Genomic DNA, 19,159 nt, shown 5'->3' with positions numbered 1-19,159 from the left:
TACAGTATCGTACAGGGGTTTTCTGCGAAAATCGTGGGATTTCGCACTTGAAAATGTTCTGCCACTCACCTTTCCTACCTGCCTAAGGCTCTTGATCCTCTTGGTATGTTGTCTCCAGATTAGAGGGACCACATCTCAGCTCTGGCAAACAGTGGCCACTCCCATGCATCCTACCTGGTTTGAGTCTGACCTCTGTCTCCCATCCTTGTGAAATATCACTGCCGTTCCTCCAGTAAGAGTGAGGGACCTGAGTTATGAGGTGGGAATATGTGGAGTAGGGGTTGTTTTGTTATGCTCTTGTCGTAGCATAAGCTGCTTCCTTGATGTGCACTCTGACAAAGGAAGGGTCAGACTTGGAGATAGCTTTAACACGTTTATTAAACTATTAACAATTCTCCTACTTGGATTCGATGCTACTGTTAATCCTGCTATAGCTACTCAGACTGACTAACCAGTCTGCTATAATCCACGTGGTGTGAGTGATGTTCAATCAACCCTTTGTCTACTCACTTGAGTGTCTCCACTGTAAAGAGACTGAGCATGTGTGATGTGTCCTTTTATATGGGTTGGTGTAATGCCCTCCTGTGGTATTGTCACCTCTTGTGTGTATCGTGAATGCCCATTGGTCGTGTCCTATCTTACTGACCTATTGGTTGACTGCCTGTGGGTCATGTCTCTGTTGTTCCCTCTAGTGTCTAGCTAGGTGTAGTGTATGTACATTAACCCTTTGTGTACTTACAGTGATGTATATCACCACATCCCCCATATTTTCTGTAAAGTGCTAAAGAAAATTGAACAAACTAGGTAGATGAGTGATACTCTGTACAAGTTATGATAACAGTGATCATTAAACAATAAGTCCAAATCATATACATGAGTCCAAAGTCCCTGAATTATTATGGTCGAGTGGCTTTCTTGTTTGGTTGGTGAGTTGGTGATGTTGATGGCGGCATTGCATTGTAAACGCCATCAGTGTCCCTGTGCTGAAGGAACCAAGAAGTGGTCTAATCACTTCGTTGTCGGATTTGGACTCTTTCATTTGCAGAGTTGTACCATGTCGTACCAGTCGTAGTTCTATTGGTGGTGTTTTTGTTGTGCTTGTTGTCGATGTTGTTGCCTTTGGTACGCTTCTTGTTATTGTCTTTGATGTTGTTGTCGTGTTTTTTGGTTTTGTTGTGTTTGCTGTGCTCAAGAACCACACTCTGTGGATAATGCGAGTCCTTCACACAGTTGCTCGTGTCAGCGTGCTTTGTGGCATCTGCTGTTTCCTTGAGCGTGCCGTCACTGAGTTTGCGGCGCTCCCCGTCTGGAGTCCTGTCTGGCTTAATTGAATCAGCTTTGGTTTGTGGATGCACCCCGTCTGGAGTCTGGGCTGTTTCACCCGAGTCAGTTTTGGCATGTTGTCATGTGAGAGTACCTTTAAGACATGGTTGTATAAGCAATGTACTTTTAAGAAAACAGTGATGTCAGAGAGTGGGTGGAGCTGGGCTTTAGGTCAGCCATTTTGTATTTTTGTTTTGCAGTTTGAAAAAGCAGCTGGTGTGTGTCTGTGTTTGCAGTGAGCTGGATCTCTGCCATGAAAGACTATCTCTGGATCATTTGGGTGATTTAAACTTATAATAGTGAAGCCTTTAACCTGATGTGATTTTGTTTAAAGGTGTTAAGTCTCTGGCAAGTTTGAAGGAACATTTTAAGGAATTATTTACTGTTGCAATATTTTCTGAGTTATCTTTGAAGTAAGGGGTGTTAAGAGATCCAATGTTTATTTGAGATATTAAGTTGAGTTCATGGAATAAACAGTGTTTTGTGTTTAAAAACCCACGTGTCCATAATTGTAATCCCACACCTAGGGAAAAAGCCGTGTGCTAGAAAAAGCAACAAATGCATTAAAGGGAGAGGTTGGTTGAACTCAATGATACATTTTGGGGTTCTGAAAACACCTCGCCCATAACAATTGGGGGCTTGAGGGGGATAAAAATCTATCTATTGGATTGGCTTTTGTGTACTTAAAGACAGTGAAGGATTTGTTGCTCTTCTGGTGTGGTATTTTAGTTTAAGTGGGGAGAGTATTGTGAACGATGGCTCTTTCAGAGGCTCGGAAGTTTTTGGGGGTGGAGAATGTCACACGTAGTACTTTACGGACAGAAACAAAAAGCAGACTGTTAAATTTGGCAAGAACATTGCAGTTAACATTACCTGACAAAATGCGAAAAGATGAGGTAATTATGGCGGTGGTTCAGCATTTAAAGTTGCCTGAGATAGAGTTTGACTCATTGGAAATGGCAAAAATTCAGTTACAAATTAAACAAATGGAACATGAGTAAGAATTAAAGTGGCTTGCATACGAGAGTGAGAGAGAGGAAAAAGAAAGAGAAAGAGCGAGAGAGGAAAAAGAAAAGGAGAGAGAAGAAAGGAGAAAAGAAAGAATAGCCCTAGCAGAACAAAAAGACAAAGAAAGAGAGCTACAGATCAGGGAAAAAGATAAAGAGAGGGAGTTTGAACTTCAGAAAATGGCCATGAAACATGATCAGTTAAAATTGGCAGACGTAAAGGGAAACGTACAGTTGGATGATGGTGATGAGGATAGTGAGAAAGAGCATCATACTCGAAGGCTTGGTGGGAATCTATTTAAATATGTGCAAGCATTGCTGAGGTTTGGCGAGAAGGAAGTGGAATACTTTTTCATTTTCATTGAGAAGGTGGCTAAACAAATGAAATGGCCACAGGACATGTGGGTGTTACTGATTCAAACAAAGCTGGTAGGTAGAGCTAATGAAGTGTTTGCATCACTACTGGAGGAGGTATCTGGAACGTATGAGGTGCTGAAGAAATCCATCTTCAGTGCCTATGAGCTAGTGCCTGAAGCTTACAGACAAAGGTTTAGAAATGTAAGGAAAGAATTTGGTCAAACATGCATGGAGTTTGAAAGGCTCAAACAAAGTAATTTTGATAGGTGGATAAGGGCTTTGAAAATAGACCAAACGTATGAAGCTCTCCGAGAAATTATACTTTTGGAGGAGTTTAAAAATTCAATTCCTGATGTAGTGAGAACTCGTGTGGAAGAGCAGAGGGTTAAAACTGTGAGATTAGCAGCAGAAATGGCAGATGATTATGAATTAGTTCATAAATCAAAGATTGGTTTCCAACATCCGTTTCAGCAGGTGAGGGATAGAAACTGTGAACATGAGAAATACTTAAGTGGTAAAGGTAAAGATGACCTGATGGGAGACAATAAAGCGAGTGTACCTCAGATTAAAAAATAAATCCAGGGGGGTGGAAAAGAAATGAAAAATTTCAGATGTTTTCACTGTAATAAACTAGGCCATGTAAAATCAGTGTTGGTGGTTGAAGAAAAGCACTGGGAAGACTGATGTGGTAAAACAGGATAAGACGGTGGAGTTTGTTAGAGGAAAGCCCAAGGGAAGCGAAGGAGGTGCAAACGATTGTACAACCTGTTCAAGAAGTAATTGTTAAGAAGGCGCAGATGACTTTAAAGAATTTACTTGTGTGGGTAAAGTTTACTCGTGTGTATCAGGAGGAGCACGTAAAGAAGTCACAATTTGAAGAGATACAGGGGCTAGTCAATCTTTAATGGTAAGAGATGAGGAATTATGTAGTTTGGGAAGAATGTTGCCAGAAAAGGTGGTGATATGAGGAATTCAGGGTGAGAGGAGTAGTGTCCCATTAAATAAGGTACGGTTGGAAAGTCCAGTGAAAAGTGGTGAAGTGGTAGTAGGACTAATAGATAAACTGTATTCCTGAAGGAATACAGTTTATCTTGGCTATTGATATAGCTGGATCGCAGGTGGGAGTGATGCCTACTGTGGTTGATAAGCCAGTGGAAATTCAGTCAACTGAAGTGTTGAAGGACGAATATCCTGGGATTTTTCCGGATTGTGTAGTAACAAGGTCGCAAAGTCACAGGTTACGACAAGAGGGAGAAATCAAAGAGTGAAGAGGAAGTTGAAGTGCAATTATCAGAATCGATTTTTGATCAAATGGTTGAAGAAGAACAGGTGGAGGATGAGGCGGATATTTTTAGTTCAGAAAATTGGCGGAGTTACAACAGAAAGATGTAGAAATAAAACGGATATATCAGAAAGCATATACGGAAGAGTATACCAGAGTGTTATTACCGTAAAGATGATGTCTTGATGAGAAAATGGAGACCTGTACATATTCAGGCGGATGAAAATGGGGCAGAAGTTCATCAAGTAGTATTGCCGGTAGGGTATAGAAAGGAGGTGTTGTGAGTTGCACATGAGGTACCAGTGGGAGGTCATTTGGGAATAAGGAAAACTCAAGCTAAAATCCAGAAACATTTTTATTGGCCTGGACTACATAAAGATGTAGTTAAATTTTGTCAATCATGTCACACATGTCAAGTGATAGGGAAACCTCAAGCAGCGATAATACCCATTCCAGCATTTGAGGAACCTTTTACAAGTGTCCGAATCGATTGTGTAGGACCGCTTCCTAAAACAAAAAGTGGGACTCAATATCTTTTGACTGTAATGAATGTGACTACAAGGTTTCCAGAGGCCATTCCAGTATGTAATATTACGGCTAAAAGGATTGTGGAGGAGTTACTTCAATTCTTTACTAGATATGGACTACCCACAGAAATTCAATCGGATCAAGGATCAAATTTTAGTTCAAAGTTGTTCAAAGAAGTTATGGATAGCTTAGGAATAAAACAATTTAAATCAACTGCGTACCATCCAGAATCGCAGGGAGCGTTAGGAAGGTGGCATCAGGCATTAAAGACCATGTTGAGGGCGTATTGTCAAGATTATCCAGAGGATTGGGATAAAGGAATCCCGTTCGTATTGTTTGCAATTAGGGATGCACCTAATGAGTCAACCAAATTCAGTCCTTTTGAACTAATTTTTGGCCATGAGGTAAGAGGACCACTTAAATTGAGTAAGAAAAAATTGGTGGGTGAGAAATCGGAAATTACACTATTGGATTACGTGTCAAATTTTGGGGAACGATTAAATAGAGCAGGTGAATTGGCTAGACAACATTTGAAAGTTGTACAAAATGTGATGAAACGGGTAGCGGATAAGAAATCCAAAGTTCGTAGTTTTGCCTGTGGGGATAACGTTTTAGTGTTGTTACCAGTGGTAGGGGAGCCTTCAAAAGCTAGGTATTTGGACCGTATCAGATTGAAAGGAAATTAAGTGAGGTGAATTATGTGGTAAAAACACCAGATAGAAGGAAGACTCACCGAGTGTGTCATGTGAATATGCTTAAAAGGTACTTTGAAAGGCAAGGAGAGAAGAAGGAGGTTTTAATGATTCTCACTCAAAGTGACGAACCAAATCTAGATGACTGTGAATTTGACATACCTCAAATTAAATTGGAAAATGAGGATGTTCTTAAAAATTGGGATGAATTGCTAAGTTACCTTCCAGAGGAAAAACAAACTGACCTGAAACAGTTATTGATACCACATGGGCAGGTTTGTAGAGATAAGTTGGGAAGTACTCAAATGGCTATACATGGTGTAGATGTGGGAAATGCTGTTCCTATCAAACACCATTCACATCGACTTAATCCTTTAAAATTGGCACAGGTTAACAGAGAGATTGAGAGTATGCTGAAGAATGGCATAATTGAAGTGGGTTGCAGCCAATGGAGCTCACCCATAGTGATGGTACCTAAACCAGAACGGTCCCCAGCGGTTGTGTGTGGACTATCGAAAGGTGAATGCAGTTACAAGAACGGACTCTTATCCTATCCCATGTTTGAGGGATTGCATTGAGAAAGTGGACAATCGGCTTTTATTTCCAACTCCCAGACATGGAAAGAGCATTTAAAACATCGTATGGAGTTCTTCGATCGACTTCAAGAGGCGGGTTTGGTGATGAACCTAGCCGAATGTGAATTTGGAGAAGCCCGAATCACTTTCCTTGCCGATGCCCTCAAGACGACGGGAAATAATGCAATTTCTTAACATGAATGAATTTGATCGAACCTTTGTGCAAACGTTTTGTGGCGTGATTACTACACTGATGGACTTGCTAAAGAAACCTAAAAAAATTCAATGGACAGCGGATGTTCAACAGGCATTTGACTGCCTGAAAGCTGTGATAACCATTGCTCCTGTATTGGAGAATTGCAAGGGACTCTGGTCAGATTGAACTAAAGTATCTGATTCTAAAGAGAAATGCCGAGGAGTAGAGGAATGGATGGATCGTGCAGAGATTTTGTTCAAAGAGACTGTCAATCGAGAAGGATTTTGGTTGGAGGAAGAAGAACAAAGAAAAATGGACTATATTATTATACCTGTTTGCATGTGTTGTTTTTTTAAAAACAAAAAGGTATATTTACTGTGTACATTTCTTAGTGGATGGTGCAAAAGTGAAAAATGAAACCATCTTGAAGTTGATGGTTTATTTTTTTTTCTTTGGGGGAGGTGTCATGTGAACGTACCATTAAGACATGGATGTTTGAGCAATGTACCTTTAAGAAAACAGTGATGTCAGAGAATGGGTGGAGCTGGGCTTTAGGTCAGCCATTTTGCAGTTTTGTTTTGCAGTTTGAAAAAGCAGCTGGTGTGTGTCTGTGTTTGCAGTGAACATAGAACATAGAACAATATATACAGAACAGGCCCTTCAGCCCTCGATGTTGTGCCGAGCTTTGTCTGAAACCAAGATCAAGCTAACCCACTCCCTGTCATTCTGGTGTGCTCCATGTGCCTATCCAATAACCACTTGAAAGTTCCTAAAGTGTCCGCCTCCACTATCACAGACAATTAGACAAAAGGTGGATCCCAGGAGATTACACCCAGATCTCCCTCATTCACCACTCGACATGAAGTCCTCGTGTACCATGTTGAGGAGGAAGGTGAGTTCTCTGCTTCTCGCGGCTCCTCCTTGCTGAGGGATTTCCTTACCTTGTGTCTGCTTTGGTTATTGTCGCATTGGCAGAGAGTGATGGTTTAGATTTGTCAACAATTCCAGTATTGCTGTGTCATGTGACTGCCAGGAAGGAGGAGGTAAAATCAATAGGCCCTGGTCTGGTCAGACAATGAGACAGTTCAAACACAATGCACCGGCGGGGGCGGGGTGGTGGTTTACTGTCCATAGAATACGGGATCAGTGCATTTCTAAACCAGCTCCCCCCTGAATCAGGAGCACACCGGGATTCTCCTTGTTTTCTGTCGGCCTTTGGTGTTCGGGCCACCATCAGAGGGTGATTGATGATTTATGAATACAGTTTGGTGTTGTATCCCCCAGGGGGGGGGGGGCAGACACTTCCGATCTGGACAGTTAATAAAAAGGTGGCAATGGTCTGGGTGGCAGGCCACCAATAAACAGTGATTCAAATCAAGATTCCTGAAGAGAATAGGAATGACCGAGGGCTTTGGGGTGAGCTGGATCTCTGCCATGAAATATTATCTCTGGATCATTTGGGTGATTTAAACTTTTAATAGTGAAGCCTTTAACCTGATGTGATTTTGTTTAAAGATGTTAAGTCTCTTGCAAGTTTGAAGGAACATTTTAAGGAATTATTTACTGTTGCAATATTTTCTGAGTTATCTTTGAAGTAAGGGGTGTGAAGAGATCCAATGTTTAATTAAGATGTTAAGTTGAGTTTTTGGAATAAAGTGTTTTGTGTTTAAAAACCCACGTGTCCATAATTGTAATCCCACACCTAGGGAAAAAGCCGTGTGCTAGGAAAAGCAACAAATACATTAAAGGAAGAGGTTGGTTGAACTCCATGATACATTTTGGGGTTCTGAAAGCGCCTCGCCCATAACAATGTCGATGCTCCCCGTCTGGAGTCTGGTCTGTTTCACCTGAGTCAGTTTTGGCTTCTTGATGCTCCCCGTCCGGAGTCATTTTAGGTTCACTTGAATCTTATGAAGTTTCATGATGCTCCCCGTCCGTGGTTAAAACAGTCGGGAATGCATTTGCTTGCAGGGAGGCTCGAGCGGATGAGGTTTGAAGTAACGTGGTATCACCGGAGTCACCAGTAGTCTCATTGTGATTGTCGAGTGCCTCTGTACATTCTAGCTGAGGTCTATCACGTTGCACATCTGGTATGGGAAGTGGGATGCCGTCGTCACTTGTCGCACATACAGTGGATAGAGCCTCGGTGTGTTTTTGTCGTCCACTTGAGCTGGGTAGACTGCCAGAGTCGTCGTCTTGTTCACTGGAGCATGGTAGACTGTTATGGTCTGCTTGCTGTACATTTGAGCATGGCAGACTGTCATAGTCTTTCTGTTGTTCACTTGAGCGTGGTAGACTTGCATTGTTTGCTGCTAGTTGCTCAGAGGAGGCTGCTAGATCTTCATGGTCTTGTTCATGCAAGGACTGCGCTCTGGAGTCGTATGTTGCTTCTATCGTGGAGTCTGTCCACGAGCTCTCTGTGGAAGCTTGTGTCATTCGAGTCACTTCTTGTTCATGCAAGGACTGCGCTGTGGAGTCTTGCGTTGCTTCTATCATGGAGTCTGTCCACGAGCTCGCTGTGGAGTCTTTCATCGCTTTGTGTGTGGAGGCTGGGACCCTTTGTGGTGTGTGGACCACTCTCTGTGTGGAGTCGGGGACCCTTCACGGTGTGTGGACCACTCTGTGTGGCAGCAGGCAGCTCTCTGTGGGCTTGTACTGCTCTCTGTCTCTTGGTGTCAGGCCGCAGCATAATCCTGCACTCATGAGTCGGGGTGTCACATATGCTGGGCTGCAGATCCTCAAATTCGAAGAACACATCCGTGTCTGTGTCGGATTCGTCACTGTAGAACACATGTCGTTGCGGTTCGGATTTGGTACTGGAGTAGCCTCCCAAGGTGAAAGCTTTGTCTGAGTCGTTGTCTTCCAAGACCATATCATCACGTTTTGTGTCGGAGCTGGCATTGGGCTCGCGATGTCCAAAGAAGAATTCAAGGTCTGAGTCATAGTCTTCAATGACTGTATCATCTTTTTGGGTGGTGCTAACTGCTTGTTGCAGGGTTCTGCGGAGGTTACTTTTAGCTACTGGTCGAATTTCAGGCATTGTGCTGTCGTTCCAGGTTGAAGAATCTGGTTTTGAGGCGTTAAATTTTTGTTTTTTGTTTTTGTTTTTTGGGACATTTCCCCTTTAAGTGGGCGTGGTCCAGGGCCTCTGACGTCATTAAGCATGTGATGTAGTGCGTAGGAAGCGATTGCGCATGCGCAGATCGCTGTTCCTTTACTTGGGGCCTTGTTCTCAATTGCGCATGCACGGCTTCTCGCGCATGCGCAAACGGACCTTTCCGTTCTGTGCGCTCTTCGCGCAACTGCGCATGTGCAGCACCTTTTCCAAGATGGCTGCAATTCAAAACTGCCGTTCGTTGCTGCAAGCCTACCTCATGGTGAGTTTTGGCGCCTCTTTTATCTTTTCTTCTTGTATGTTCCTCGCAGAATTCTTGGAATTTGTCCAGGACTGCCTGGAAATCCCTCTTGTTTTGCTCCTTTGAGTATTTGAAGGTCTGGAAGATTTCAGCTGCTTCTGGACCCGCAATGGTAAGTAGAAACTTTATTTTCTCTGCATCCGCCACGCCATCTAGGTCGGACACTACCAGGTAGATCCTGGTGGGAGTGATGTTCAATCAACCCTGTGTCTGTACTCACTTGAGTGTCTCCACTGGAAAGAGACTGAGCATGTGTGATGTGTCCTTTTTATATGGGTTGGTGTAATGCCCTCCCATGGTAGCGTCACCTCTGTGTGTATTGTTAATGCCCGTTGGTCGTGTCCTATCTTACTGACCTATTGGTTGACTGTCTGTGTCAACGGGCAGCACGGTAGCATTGTGGATAGCACAATTGCTTCACAGCTCCAGGGTCCCAGGTTCGAATCCCCGCTGGGTCACTGTCTGTGCGGAGTCTGCACATCCTCCTCGTGTGTGCGTGGGTTTCCTCCGGGTGCTCCGGTTTCCTCCCACAGTCCAAAGATGTGCAGGTTAGGTGGATTGGCCATGATAAATTGCCCTTAGTGTCCAAAATTGCCCTTGTGTGTTGGGTGGGGTTACTGTGTTATGGGGATAGGGTGGAGGTGTTGACCTTGGGTAGGGTGCAGACTCAATGGGCCGAATGGCCTCCTTCTGCACTGTATTTTCTATGATGTCTCTGGTGTTCCCTCTAGTGTCTAGCTAGATGTAGTGTATGTACATTAACCCTTTGTGTACTTACAGTGATGTATGTCACCACAGGGGTGACCTTTCCATGTCTCCTTTCTATTCCAGATGTTGCTGCAGCCTCCAGAATCCATGTGCAGTTCAGGTATTCTGGCTCATGCTGAGCTCCTTTTTTAATTAGCAATCCTTCCTTTGAGAGACTCTACATATCACCCAGCCTGCTCTGTTTGAGAAAAACAGAAGCAGGATGCTATTGTCATGGGCAGTTAAAGAACTGCTGTAAAGTCCACTTATTATTAATTTACAGGATGTGGGTGTCATTGGTTAGGCCAGCATTTATTGTCCATCCCAAGTTGCCCTTCAGAAGGTGGTGATGAGTTGCCTTCTTGAACCGCTGCAGTCCCTGAGGTGTAGGTACACCCATTGTGCTGTTAGGGAGGGTGTTCCAGAATTTTTCCTAGTGTTGGTGAAGGAATGGCGATATATTTCCAAGTCAGGGAGGTGAGTGATGTGAAGGGGAACCTCCAGAGTGTTGGAGCTGTAATCACCCAAATAATGGAGAGTATTTCATTACACTCCTGACTCATGCCTTGTAGATGGTGGACAGGCTTTGGGGGGTCAGGAGGTGAGTTACTTCCGTAGGATCCCGAGCCTTTGAACTGCTCTGGTAGTCATAGTATTAATGTGGCTAGTCCAATTCAGTTTATGATCAATGGTAACCCCCTGGATGTTGATTGTGGGGGATTCAGCATTGGTGATGCCATTGAATGTCAGGGGGCGATGTTTAGATCCTCTCTTGTAGGAGATGGCCATTGCTGGCACTTGTGTGGCGCGAATGTAACTTGCCACTTGGCAGCCCAAGCCTGGATATTGTCCAGGTCTTGCTGCGTTTGGATATGGACTGCTTCATTATCTGAGGAGTTGCGAATAGAGCTGAACATTGTGCAGTCATTCGCAAACATCCCCGCTTCTGACCTTATGATGGAAGGGAGATCATTGATGAAGCAGCTGAAGATGGTTAGGCCGAGGACACTACCCTGAGGAAATCCTGCAGTGATCTCCTGGAGTTGAGATGATTGACCTCCAACCACCACGACCATTTCCCTTTGTGCTAGGTATGACTCCAACTAGTGGAATTTTCCTCCTGATTCCCATTGACTCCATTTTAGCTAGAGCTCCTTGATGCCATACTCGGTCAAATGCTGCCTTGTTGTCAAGGGCAGTCTCTCTCACTGCACCTATGGGATTCAGTTCTTTTGCCCATGTTTGAACCAAATGAGGTCAGGACTGAGTGACTTAAACTGAGCATCCGTGAGCAGGTTATTGCTGAGTAAGTGCCGATTGATAGCACTGTTAATGACTCCTTCCATCACTTTGCTGGTAGGAGAGTAGGCTGATGGGGCAGTAATTGGCTGGGTTGGATTTGTCCTGTTTCTTGTGTATAGGACACACCTGAGCAATTTTCCACCATGTCCGTGAATGTCAGTGTTGTAGCTGTATTGGAACAGCTTGGCAAGGGGTCCGGCAAGTTCTGAAGCACAAGTCTTCAGTACTATTGCCAGAATATTGTCAGGGCCCATAGCCTTTGCAGTATCCAGTGCCTTCAGCTATTTCTTGATGTCACGTGGCGTGAATCGTATTGGCTAAAAACTGATATCATGTGATGCTGGGGACCCCGGAGGAGACCGAAATGGATCATCCACTTGGATTCCAATGGGTCTGAGACATGCTGCAGATCCTGCTGTTTTGGCTGAGTCTATCATTTTAGACTTCCACCCCATTTCTCCAGTGACCTGCGAGGGTAGAGAATTATTGAGACATTCAGTTTACTGTATTTAGGCTACTTGATTTTTAAAAAGCCAGCATTGTTTGATTCCAGTTAAATAATTTACATTGGTTGGTTGTTGAGGAACAAGGGGATGACTACAAATTCTCCTATTTCAAAAGCTGAAGATCATTACATATAAAGAATTTCTTGCCTTATCAATACACCAAATATTAGCATTTCGCTATCCTTGTGCAAACTCGTACGTTTTACTGAAACGAGCAAAGAAATTAATAAGACTGCCGAAAGTAACATGTTTGAGCTACTTTTCAAGACTTTTTATGTGCTATGATTTAGAAACTGCTGGCAAAATTGAACAGGTTTGGTAGTATATTTGTGGACCGAGTCAGATTGGACTTGAAATGTTAACTCTGTCCACAATTGCTGCCCGATCTGCTGAGTTTTCCAGCATTTTCTGTTTTTATTTCCAGAATCCACAGTATTTTGCAGTTACTTTTACGTGCATTGTCATGAACACAAAAGTATGATTAAACATTTTAGAAAAAGCGATAGAGGCTTCTGAACTTAAATGGGTGGAGTTAGGGTTCTCAAACAACCAAAGGTGCCACACTGAATTTTCTAATTCAATTTGACACTCATTAGATTTAATTATGGGACTTCCGGTGACAGTGATGAGTTGAGTGGATGCATATAAGGTGGCTCTCCTCCAGATGAGAAGCAAATACGCACTTTTAGGCAAATTTTGCCTTAAGATTCAAGGAAAATTAACCTCCATCGTGAGAAGAAAGGAACCACACAAAAATGGCAGCAAACGGGAGCTCGACGGGACAAAGTGTAGGCAGAAGCAGCCATGAGCAGCAGACCGACGAGCCGGCGGCGGCGGACCCACGAGGTGAAGGGGCCCGGCCACTCAGAAGAGAGGGAGACCAACAACCCGAGCATCAACACCCCGCCCTCCAGCACCACCACCCCACCTGGAGACGGATGGAAGATCTTCCTCTTGAAATTCTCCCCACCAGGATTATCATCTGGAATGTCAGGGGACTTTATGGCCCAGTGAAAAGATCCAGAGTCTTTGCCCACAAGTTTAAAAGCCAACATAGTCTTCCTGCAGGAGAAGTGCCTGAGAGTACAGATAGGAAAGGGCTGAATGGGACAGCGTATCACTCGCGTGACAGGACGAGGGCTAGGGGAGTAACCACACCGATTAGCAAGAGGACGAGGTTTACAGCGACAAGGACGGTTACGGTCCAAGGGGGATGGTGCATCATGGTCAAATGTGTAATGGATGGGACTTTGGTAATTTTGGTAAATGTGTATGCTCCCAACTGGAATAAGAACATAAGATAAGAACATAAGAATTAGGAGCAGGAGTAGGCCATCTGGCCCCTCGAGCCTGCTCCACCATTCAATGAGATCATGGCTGATCTTTTGTGGACACAGCTCCACTTTCCGGCCTGAACACCATAACCCTTAATCCCTTTATTCTTCAAAAACTATCTATCTTTATCTTAAAAACATTTCATGAAGGAGCCTCTACTGCTTCACTGGGCAAGGAATTCCATAGATTCACAACCCTTTCGGTGAAGAAGTTTCCCCTAAACTCAGTCCTAAATCTACTTCCCCTTATTTTGAGGCTATGCCCCCTAGTTCTGCTTTCACCCGCCAGTGGAAACAACCTACCCACATCTATCCTATCTATTCCCTTCATAATTTTATATGTTTCTATAAGATCTCCCCCCCCCCCCCCCCCCCCCGCATCCTTCTAAATTCCAACGAGTACAGTCCCAGTCTACTCAACCTCTCCTCGTAATCCAGTCCCCTCAACTCTGGGATTAACATGATGAATCTGCTCTGCACACCCTCCAGCGCCAGTACGTCCTTTCTCAGGTAAGGAGATCAAAACTGAACACAGTACTCCAGATGTGGCCTCACTAACACCTTATACAGACTTCATTAAAAAAAGACCATGGTGAAATCCTGCCATTGACACACACCGACTGATTATGGGGGTGCGACTTCAACTGTGTTCAGGGCCCACTGATGGACCGATTGAACCCCAGATTGGGGAAAAGGACAGGCATGGCTAGGGAACTGGGATTATTCATGGAGCAGATTGGGGTGGTGGACCCATGGCGGTTCCTACACCCCGGTGAGAAGGAATTCTTGTTCTTTGCAGTGGGCAAATCAGTGCTTTCAGAAATAATAAGGGCAGAATACTCCGTGGTAGTGATCTCCGACAACGCTTCACATAACATGGATGTGAGGCTGCCCAATGCCCACATGGAGATTGGACACGGACCTCTTGGCTGATGAAGCCTTCTGCCAGAGATCATCACATGCCATAGGCGACTTTGTTACTAAGAACCAGAAAGGGGAAGTCTCACCTTTCACATTCTGGGAGGCACCAAAGGCTGTGATTAGGTGAGAAATTATAGCCAACAAGGCTGCAAAGACAGGGAAGAAAGAGAGGCTGGGCATCAACTTATCGACTCCATTCTGGAAGTCGACAGAAAGTACTCCGATGTCCCGACCGTAGAGCTGCTGCCGGAGAGGAAAAAGTTACAAATGGACTTTAACCTGCTATCCACCAGGAAAGCAGTGCACCAACTCTGCCAGACACTGGGTACCTTCTATGAGCACTGAGAAAAGGCTGGCCACCAACTGCACTCCAGCTGAGAAAGCAGGCAGCCACGAGTGTGAAGAATAGCACAGGCAGACTGGTATCCGGGCAAAAAGAGGTCAGCCGAGCGTTTGAGACCATCTCCCGAAGGCTATACAGTTCCGAGCCCCCCGATGGGGGTGCAGAGATGAAACGGTTCCTTGATGGACAGGATATGCCAGTCGTGGGGACAATAGGCGGGGTGAACTGAAAGCACCAGTAGGACTGGGAGAGATCATGGAGAGTATCAGTTCCATGCAGACGGGAAGGTGCCAGGACCCAAAGAGCGGACCTCAATAAGACATTTGCACCAGTCCTGGCCCCACACTTACGGTATATGTTCGCAGACTCGCTAGTGAGGGGCACCCTGCCTCCTACGCTAACACAGGTCACGATATCTGATACCCAAAAAGGACAAAGACCCGACGGAATGCGGATCATCCAGACCCATTTCGCTGCTCGACGTAGACGTGAAGATACTCGTGAAAGCCATGCCCAAGAAACTGGAGAACTGCGTACCGGTGGTGGTCGCAGAGGACCAGATGGGCTTTGTTAAGGATACACAGCTGTCTGCGAACATCAGGCGGCTGCTGAATGTAATAATGACCCCATCTGGGGAGAGAACACCAGAGGTGATTGTCTCCCTAGACACAGAAGAGGCCTTTGACAGAGTCGAGTGAAAGTACCTCTTTGAGGTACTGGAGTTGTTTGGGTTAGGAGTGGGGTTCACCGCGTGGGTGAAACTCCTGTACAACGCCCCAAGGCGAGAGTTCGGACCAACACCACCAGCTCTGAATATTTCCAGCTGCACAGAGGCACAAGGCAGGGATGCCCACTGTCCCCGCTCCTCTTTGCCCTGGCAATTGAACGCTCTACGAGATCGCTCTACGAGACGTGAAAAGCTGGAAGGGCATCCAAAGAGGGGACAGAGAGCACAAAATATCGCTCTGTGCAGATGACCTGCTCCTCTATGTCTCAGACCCACAGAACTGCCCAAAATAAATCATGCAGCTCCTGGAAGAGTTCGGAGCCTTCTCGGGCTACAAACTCAACCTGGGCAAGAACGAGGCATTCCCGGTGAACCCAAATGGGTGAGGGACAGAGTGGAGGGAGTACTATTCAAACTATCCCACAACTAATTCCGCTACCTGGGAATCCAGATCGCCCACGACTGGACACTGATCCACAAGTGGAATCTGACCAGTCTGGCGGAGGAAGTTAAAAGGACCTGCAGAGATGGGATGCACTCCTGCTTTCCCTGGCAGGGAGGGTGCAGACGATCAAGATGAAATTACTGCGAAGGTTCCTCTTCCTGTTTAGATCCATACCGATCTTCATCCCCAAGGCCTTTTTCCATACGGTAGACAAAATGATCATGGGAACATATACGGACGGTTGCTGGACAGGGCAAAACTACCACTGGACGAAGCTAGATGGAAATGGGAGGATGAACTGGGGATGGAAGTGGGTTGGGGTTTCTGGTGGGAAGCACTGAGTCGAGTCAACTCCACCTCCTCCTGCGTAAGGCTCAGCTTCATGCAGTTCAAAGTGGTGCACAGAGCTCACCTGACCAGAACCCGAAAGAGCAGGTTCTTCTCGGAGGTGTAGGATAAATGCGAACGGTGCCAGGGAGGCCCGTCCAAGCACGCCCACGTGTTCTGGGCTTATCCCAGACTTGTCGAGCGCTGGACAGCCATCTTCAAGGTTGTGGGGATGAGGATGGTGCTGTGCCTGAGAGTGGCCGTCTTTGGGGTATCGGACCAGTCAGAACTACATCTGGGGAAGAGGTCTGACGCCCAGATTTTAACTTTCTTAATCGCACGCCAGGGAATTCTGCTCGGCTGGCGATCTGCAGCACCACCCACAGCTGCAGACTGGCTGGCAGACCTGTTGGAATTTCTTCACCTGGAGAAGATTAAATATCCCATCTGAGGGATGGACGAGGGCTTCTATAAAGCATGGGGGCCATTCATCAGCCTGTTCCAAGATCTGTTCGAGGCCTATAGTGACTAGGAAGAGAAGGGGGGGGAGTGAGAGGGATAGAAGGAAACAAATAAGGGTGCACACAATAGAAAGGAGCGGAGGAGGAAAGGGAGAAGAAGGAACCCAATGGAATCACGAGGGGAAAAAGGGAGGACCCCACAAAGACAACAACTAAAAACGGCAGCAAAAAGGAGCGGAACACTGTATTGACGCCCATTACAGAAATTAGCACTTTACCTTTTCAACACAGGCGGCCAAGGTGATTTAGGAAGGCATATGACATGCTTGTCTTCATCGTCTGGGGCATTGAGTACAGGAGTTAGGAAATCATGTTGCGGCTACGTGGGACCTTGGTTAGGCTGCATTTGGAGTATTGCATGCAGTTCTGGCCACCACGTTATCAGAAGGGCATGGAAGCCTGGGAGAGTGCAAAGAAGGTTCACCAGGATGTTGCCTGTTCTCCAGGAGGTTGGCTATGAGGAGAGGGTAAATACTGAGGGAGAGGGTTTTCACTGGAAAGACTGAGGGGAGACTTGATCGTGGTCTACAAAATTGAGAGGCATAGACAGGGTGAATAGTCAGACTTTTTCCAAGGGTGGAAGTGTCAATTACAAGGGGGCACAGCTTCAAGGTGAGAGGGGGAAAGATTAAGGGAGCTGTGCGGGGTAAGTTTTTCACACCGAGAGTGGTGGGAGAAGGGGAGGGCAGGGGGAGAGGAGGGGGGGGGGCAGATGGGGGAAACCACATGTATAAATCTCTGTAAATAAGAAATGACTTTATATGTAAATACCAGATACACCATAGATTGAGCTGTTACTCTGTAAAAACTGGAAAATACCAATACAAATATTTTTTTTAAAATGTCATTATGAATGTAAGCTGAATTTAAGTTGACCCAAAGTGTTACTTTACTGTCTGGATTTCCCCCTGCGTAGACCCTTCCTCATATTCAATAATTTATTGCTAGATATGTTCCCTTTCTTCAGAATTTTATTATTGCCTGGTGTCCTTGTAGTTACCACATGTACATATCAGAACAGCTCCTCATACTGGACAGTAACATTACTTAAAACTAATAGGTTTTTCAGGAAGGTTCCTGCAGACACAGCCAGAAATGGTAAAATAGTAATTTTCCAAGAGCTGCAACGACACTCTAGATGTTGGAAATTTTAGTAAATCTTTAATTTGACTCTTTAATTTGACTTTTGGATGGTTTTACTCTTCTTTTCAATAGAAATGATGCATTCTGCCTTAAAAACATCATAACCTCCATTTGTGAAAGGCAAGTGATTGACTGCAGGGATTGTAATTTATAGTTGCCCGTTAAAGATAATTGTAATAAGATATTATAACCTTGAGTATCTGTTTTGCAAATTGGGAGTTGAATCACATGCAGGCTTGTGCAGATTTTATTTTCCTCCCTTTTTAGATGTGCAATCTATCACTAACTTTTCTCATATTGGCAGGGAGAGAAGTTTGGACCTTTTGCTGGAGAGAAAAGAATGTCCAATGAACTGGATGAGAGCATGGATCCCAGGCTGATGTGGGAGGTAACAACTCCTAGTACTGTATTAAATCAGATGTTCTCCACCAGTGAAAGGGTTTCACGCTGCCCATAAGACTTGAACATATATTGCTCCCTTCCCAACTGAAGATTTCTTTACCTTCATTGCATATTCCATTCCCCCCCCCCGTATGGGACATTACATATCATCTCTCGTGGGAAACATTAAACAACACATCTGTTTCACTGATTCAGTGTGATGACATATCAGACATGTAATCTGTATGTCCCCACTTGCAAATCTCATTGAAATGATTGTAGAAAGTGGTAACACGGTCCACCTGGGATTAAGTGCTTTTCTAATAGAATTGTGTGTTTGCTGATGATTTGGCTCCCTATGGTGAACCATGTTTATCTTCTTAGGTGGTCTTGGGCGAAATAAAGAACGGTGCACAAAGTGGGAAGAGCACCTTTCAGGGTGAGAGGAGGTGGGGAAATAAACTTTTCTTGATACGAGTTGTACAAGCAATGGAAATAAAACACTCCAATGAACACATTTCTGTACCAGGCTGTTCTATATTAAATAAATCGCAGTTGAGTGAAATGAAAATTTTAAAAATAAATTAGATATGTTCAGTCTACCATTCAGTTACATCAGAGTATTAAAGATCTTTTGGATTGCTTCCACCTTCTCATCAAGTTAGTCATTCTTTCAGAGTACATCTGCTTTATTCTTGCAAAAAGTAATTTTGATGGATATTGAATGAAAAATATTCGGCCTTTTCTTCGGTTACCACTCCATTAAAAAGTGGCAATATTTGAAGGCAAGGGCAGATCAAATGGATGATGTGTAGCAAAGAATTGTGAAGGGCATTATCAAATGTTTTTCATGTCTTGTTTTACAAGAGTTCGTATTGTTACCTGGTGGGTTATTCTTTATTTGAAACTGAACCTAAAACCAAACAATAAAATGTCCTGGAGATTGTCCATATAGCATACTGTGAGACTATCGTGCTAACTGAGGGAGGATTGCTCGTGATCCTTCCTTTCACGTGACTCAGTATTTACTTTTATTTTCAGTCCGGTTTTGTGTTGGGTTGTGTCATCACAAAAGAATCTACCTCC

At 44.6% G+C, this 19,159-nt stretch overlaps 1 protein-coding gene across 4 annotated transcripts in view; it reads left to right on the top strand.

Moving 5' to 3' along the window:
* Nucleotides 1–19,159, top strand: part of prdm5 (PR domain containing 5) — a 581,469-nt gene that overhangs the window by 24,561 nt on the left and 537,749 nt on the right. For 3 of the 4 annotated variants that reach the window (XM_072496197.1, XM_072496195.1, XM_072496194.1), the window contains exon 2: nucleotides 17,997–18,080. In XM_072496197.1, coding sequence (XP_072352298.1) covers nucleotides 17,997–18,080 — 84 coding nt within the window. Of the gene's footprint in view, nucleotides 1–10,207; nucleotides 10,245–17,996; nucleotides 18,081–19,159 lie in introns of all 4 variants that reach the window. The other variant, XM_072496196.1, reaches the window with a different exon arrangement.

The sequence above is a fragment of the Scyliorhinus torazame genome, chromosome 3 (assembly GCF_047496885.1).
Source record: "Scyliorhinus torazame isolate Kashiwa2021f chromosome 3, sScyTor2.1, whole genome shotgun sequence".
NCBI lineage: Eukaryota > Metazoa > Chordata > Chondrichthyes > Carcharhiniformes > Scyliorhinidae > Scyliorhinus > Scyliorhinus torazame.
This window is presented reverse-complemented; position numbering and strand designations above follow the sequence as displayed.